We start from the raw sequence: 5,747 nt of genomic DNA on the forward strand, positions 1-5,747 counted from the left end.
CTTGGACATATATTTTATTCCTTCAACATGTACTACAAAACAATTAACAAAATTTTTAAAAAAGAATTATGAATTTAATTTGTAAATATATGAATGAATGTGTAGAAAACAATGTCTGATACTTAAATAGGCAATCTACTATATGTACACAAGGAATGTTTATATATAGAGAGAAATCTTAATGCATTTCTAATGTTTACTATCAGTTGGTAGAAAATAGAAAGGACAAAGTAGCATGTCAGATGAACCCCAGGAACACGCAATCAGAAATACCCACAGACTGAAAGACTATATATGACAATTCACCTAGTTATCTTAACAAATAAATCAAGGGAAAATGAGGGGATATTTTAAATTTTTAATTATTTGAAAGACATTTAAAATATATGTCACTCAAATAATACATACATGGTACTTATCGGGAGTCTTGATTTGGAAAAAAATATAAAATTAATAATATTAAGAGGGATATTGGGAGATCCAATAGACATTTGTTGACTTTAAGGAATGCATACATTTTTAAGATCTAAATATGGTTTATGACTATGTTCAAAGGGTGTACCATTTTGATGCTGACATTGAATTATTTACTGAAAAATAATACAGTCTATGATTTGTTTTCAAATAGTCTGGAGTTGGAATACGGCAGATTATGGAAGAAATAAGGGTGTCCATGACATAAAAATTGTTAAAGCTATGTGACCCATATAGAGGCAACATTTATGTTTCTTCTAATCTCTACTTGGTTCATACGTTATATAAAGAAAAAACAATTTATAATTACCATTTGTAATCATTGGGGGAAAAGGTAATCTTTCTATTAAGCCTTATGCAGTAGGTTTCTTTGGATCCCTAATTTCTCAGTTAGGAGAGAAGAAAGATTGGGGAGAGGACACTCAGGATGCTCTGAGACATGGGACAACCTTTGCTAGGAAAATGACTAACTCCCAGCTACAGTGAATTGAGAATAGTCTTATTGTTCTGATATCAAGTCACAGCTGTAGGCAGAAGCATTTTCCTTGACTAAAGGAAGCCAAAAATGCAATCTGGTTATTTCATAACTTTTCTAATAATCCAGGTGTGATCTCACTGTTTGTAAAGCCCAGCCCTTCCCAATCTGCAAGCTCACCTTCCAGCCCTGAGCCCAGCCCACTCACACCATATATAAGCTCTGCCTCAGCCCATCTCTTTCATCTGCTCCTCTCTGCTCTGCCCTTCGGTCTCTCTCGCCTTGCCAGCCTTCTCATCTCCAGGCACCATGACCAGCAAGTCCACCACGAGGATCCAGAGCAGTAGCAGCAGCCGCAGAGGCTTCAGTGCCAGCTCAGCCAGAGCCCCAGGGCTCTGCCGCTCTGGCTTCAGCAGCATGTCCGTGTCTCGAACCAGGGGCAGTGGCGGCATGGGGGCATCATGCAGAGGCACAGGCTTTGGCAGCAGGAGCCTCTATGGCACAGGAGTCTCCAAGAGGATCTCCATTGGAGGGGGCAGCTGCACCATAGGCGGCGGATATGGCAGCAGAGTTGGAGGTAGCTTCGGCTTCAGCAGTGGACTTGGTTTTGGAGGTGGAGCTGGTAGTGGCTTTGGGCTCAGTGGTGCAGCTGGCTTTGGTGGTGGCTATGGGAGCTCAGGCTTTCCCGTGTGCCCACCTGGAGGCATCCAAGAGGTCACCATCAACCAGAATCTCCTGACTCCTCTGAACCTGGAAATCGACCCCACCATCCAGCGGGTGAGGACTGAGGAGCGTGAGCAGATCAAGACCCTCAACAACAAGTTCGCCTCCTTCATCGACAAGGTGAGATAGGATTTCTACCTAAAAATCCACTATGAGTCTAGTAATAAATGCCCAAAGAAGACGGAAGATATTTCAAGGTTTGTGCAAATACCTTGATGTTTTGTAAGGGTTCCAATTTGCTCCTGAGTCCTGCATTTGAGGGCCCCTTTCTTTGTTGTACTGGCAGGCAGAACCTGATTCTCATTCAGAGGTGATCCATGAAGGACTCCATGATTACTATTGGAGAGAGAAACAAGTTCTCTGCCCCACCTTAACACGGCTGAGGCACAGGAAGGCAGATGTGTTCACCTGGTGGCAGCCCGAGAGCCTTCATGGCCCTAGGCACCAGGCCACCCACAGCTCCAGCCAGCTCTTCCAATTTTGCCTGGGCACAGCAGGATGGGCCCATCTTCCCTAGAGGAAGGAGGTTGGGTACTTCAATCTGAACCTCACTTCTGAGACCCAGGAGGGAAGGGCACATGGAAAAGTTTAGGGGACGCAGGTGACATACAAGAGTGAGGAGAACATGGAAACAAGAAATGCAAGCTTTTCTTTCTTCACACTCTGCTCCCCTCCAGGTGCGCTTCCTGGAGCAGCAGAACAAGGTTCTGGACACCAAGTGGACCCTGCTCCAGGAGCAGGGCACCAAGACTGTGAGGCAGAGCCTAGAGCCTTTGTTTGAGCAGTACATCAACAATCTCAGGAGGCAGCTGGATGGGATCCTTGGGGAGAGAGGCCGCCTGGACTCAGAACTGAGGAGCATGCAGGACCTGGTAGAGGACAATAAGAAAAAGTAGGTTAAAGAGGAATGGGCTCAGGTTCCCAAGGCTCACACCTAGACACTAATGAGTGGCCAGGGCTAGATGTGGGCATGACAACTGAGCACTATATGTTCATTGAGGTAAATATCAAAATTCAAGGCTAGTAGCAAATAAAATAAAACAAAAGTAGGGTATCAATAAACAAAGGAGGCCAAAGATCTGAAAAATAAAGGCACCTTCAGGATCTCTGTGGCATACAGTTGGATATTCTCCATCTATGGAAAGTGTTAGATCCCAGACTGCTTTTCAGCTTCAACCACCCACTAGCTCAGATGTGTGTCAACCCTCTTTTCCTAGATATGAAGATGAAATCAACAAACGCACAGCAGCAGAGAATGAGTTTGTGACCCTGAAGAAGGTGAGCTGATTAATCAAGATTCTAGTTTCTTGCTCAAGGAGAGACATGACTGTATCCCCCTCCCATCTCACAAGACCATTGCCATGGTGATAAAATGGGGGCTGGGCAGGAAGGCTCAGCTGACTCCAAACTGTCTGCTCTTTCCCCAGGATGTGGATGCAGCCTACATGAATAAGGTGGAATTGCAAGCCAAGGCCGATGGTCTCACAGATGAGATCAACTTCCTCAGAGCCATCTATGAGGCAGTGAGTATCTCTACTCCCTTTCCTTCACTCAGATGGGTTCTGCAGGGTGGGGAGGCCTATGTCCCAGTTGGGCACCTTGGTAAGCATCCCAGGACAAGATGACCTTAGGACCTTGTGTTCTGCAGGAACTGTCTCAGATGCAAACCCACATCTCAGACACTTCTGTGGTGCTGTCCATGGACAACAACCGCAACCTGGACCTGGACAGCATCATCGCCGAAGTCAAAGCCCAATATGAGGAGATCGCTCAGAGGAGCCGGGCTGAGGCTGAGTCCTGGTACCAGACCAAGGTGAGCAGTGACTTGGCAGCCACTAAGGAGGCCCCAGCCCCACCCTGAGCTCGAGAAGCCTCCTGACTTCATGGGGGAATTACTGAAAGGAGGCTAAAGTCCTCTCATAGAAAGTGTACAGCACATGCTTGGGACAGCTCTCAGATATGATGTCCGTGTCTAGAAAGAAGAAGCAGAACCCCCAGGGATGAGGAACCTTCCATAAAGGACCAAGTCATCTTTGCTTAAGCTTCACTCTCACTGATGGCTCTCAGAAACACAGAGCACAACATTGTCAGTCCCTGAGAGATAACTGTCTCTGGTTCCCACCAGAATGTTCTGTGGCTTGGTTCCACCATGTCCAGCCACTTAACATCAACTTTTCTAAAATTCATTGAGGAGAAGCCAATAGGTGGAGATTACTCCCTGTCTGATTCTGAAGGGAGACAGCATTGTGCACATGTAAAACCCCACTCATTCTCTGTCTCCCTCTCCCCCTGCACGACAGTATGAGGAGCTGCAGGTCACAGCAGGCAGACATGGGGATGACCTGCGCAACACCAAGCAGGAGATTGCTGAGATCAACCGCATGATCCAGAGGCTCAGATCGGAGATCGACCATGTCAAGAAGCAGGTACAGGGCAGAGACAGGGTCGGGGCTGCTTGTCCATGCAGTCTAGCCTCCCAGGCTCTTCTTCACTGGGCAGGAAGAGCAGGGACGAGCCTCCTGGAAGGCCCAGGCTCCAAGCCCATTTTCTTGCTTCCCCTTGCAGTGCGCCAGCCTGCAGGCCGCCATTGCTGATGCGGAGCAGCGTGGGGAGATGGCCCTCAAGGATGCCAAGAGCAAGCTGGAGGGGCTGGAGGACGCCCTGCAGAAGGCCAAGCAGGACATGGCCAGGCTGCTGAAGGAGTACCAGGAGCTCATGAATGTCAAGCTGGCCCTGGACGTGGAGATCGCCACCTACAGGAAGCTGCTGGAAGGCGAGGAGTGCAGGTGGGTGACACACCCTTCTGAGCACCTGTGGGAGGGGTCTGGCCCTGAGCAGGGGATTGTGGCCAGCAGTGATGGGTGCTGTTAGGAGACTCTCTGGAACAGGGGTGGGTGGTCTCCATGAGCCTTGGGTGGAGGCTTCTCCTGGGATCAGGTATGGGCTGTGGAGGGCTCATCCTCTGTGTTCCTCTCCTCCTAGGCTGAGTGGCGAGGGCGTTGGTCCTGTCAACATCTGTAAGTACTTGGCTTGTCTGCCTCCCAGTTGTTGACCTAGTGAGCTGGCTCTGGTGACAGAGTGAGCTCACGGTGTCTGTGTCCTGTTGTCCTCCCTACAGCTGTGGTGCAGTCCACCGTGTCCAGCGGCTATGGCAGCGCTGGTGGTGCCGGCAGTGGCTTCGGACTGGGCGGAGGCAGCAGCTACTCCTACAGCAGTGGTCATGGCCTTGGAGGTGGCTTCAGTTCTGGCAGTGGCAGAGGCATCGGGGGTGGCCTCAGCTCCTCTGGTGGCAGCAGCTCCACCATCAAATACTCCTCCACCACCTCCAGCAGGAGCTACAAGCACTGAAGTCCTATGCTGGCCCTTGTCCCCACCCTGCTCAGCCCTCTGGTGCAGAGCCCTCTGCTCAGGATCTTTTCCTCCTCTGCCTCCACCTCTGCTCTCTAGCTGGGGCTGTGGCAGGCCCCTGCCCTCCTGCCTCCTGTCTACCTGCTCCTCAGAGATCCAGTGGCTCCCCTCAGAATGTCATCCTCTGATCTCACATCATGGTTCAGTCACATCTGGTGCCTCACTTTGTTACCTAGTTATCTAGTTCTTACCTTCTTAGTTTATCTCTGAAGCTGAACATTATAAGAAAATTATCTCTGCCCCTCTCATTCCAGAAATTCCTGCCAAGGTCCTTGGCAACAATAATGCAGATTCCCTTTAATTTCCCTTGACCCAAGAATATCTTACAAATGTTGAGCACCCACTTCACATACATGGAGGCCTTGTGATGAGTCCTGAGATGTGCAGAATCTGTATCACTGTGATGTTTTCTCTCTTTTAAATGCTAAATAAAGCAGATTTTTAAAATAATGCATGTCACTAATATTTCTTTAGCCTTTCAACTGACAAATGTGTCCTCATCTTTAAGGGAAAAATCCCAGTCCTTAAGTCCTTCATTCCCCTCTTTAGAAGAGGTCAACAAACATCCTGCACCATGGCACCCTGGGGTTCAGGGTTTCTGCACAAACCAAGATTTTTGACAGTAGAGTGGGAGGTGCCTGCTCTGTCAGTAGTCTCTCAGTATCCA

The 5,747-nt window shown here is 48.6% G+C and overlaps 1 protein-coding gene across 1 annotated transcript; it reads left to right on the forward strand.

Moving 5' to 3' along the window:
- The first annotated feature begins 1,252 nt into the window (after positions 1-1,252).
- On the forward strand, positions 1,253-5,530 carry LOC144364832 (keratin, type II cytoskeletal 6C-like). The gene is made up of 9 exons (XM_078014641.1): positions 1,253-1,792; positions 2,350-2,564; positions 2,890-2,950; positions 3,100-3,195; positions 3,321-3,485; positions 3,973-4,098; positions 4,238-4,458; positions 4,655-4,689; positions 4,791-5,530. The coding sequence occupies exons 1-9, from the start codon at positions 1,259-1,261 to the stop codon at positions 5,018-5,020; spliced, it is 1,683 nt and encodes a 560-aa protein (XP_077870767.1). The 5' UTR covers positions 1,253-1,258; the 3' UTR covers positions 5,021-5,530.
- Positions 5,531-5,747: the final 217 nt, after the last annotated feature.

Source organism: Ictidomys tridecemlineatus, chromosome 6, assembly GCF_052094955.1.
Source record: "Ictidomys tridecemlineatus isolate mIctTri1 chromosome 6, mIctTri1.hap1, whole genome shotgun sequence".
Taxonomy (NCBI): domain Eukaryota; kingdom Metazoa; phylum Chordata; class Mammalia; order Rodentia; family Sciuridae; genus Ictidomys; species Ictidomys tridecemlineatus.

Excerpts from the sequence above, each read along its gene's own strand:
- LOC144364832 (XM_078014641.1), top strand. The coding sequence starts at position 1,259 with ATGACCAGCAAGTCCACCACGAGGATCCAGAGCAGTAGCAGCAGCCGC. Across the intron at positions 2,565-2,889 it reads GTAGAGGACAATAAGAAAAA|ATATGAAGATGAAATCAACA; the intron begins GTAGGTTAAAGA and ends CTCTTTTCCTAG. Across the intron at positions 4,690-4,790 it reads CGTTGGTCCTGTCAACATCT|CTGTGGTGCAGTCCACCGTG; the intron begins GTAAGTACTTGG and ends TCCTCCCTACAG.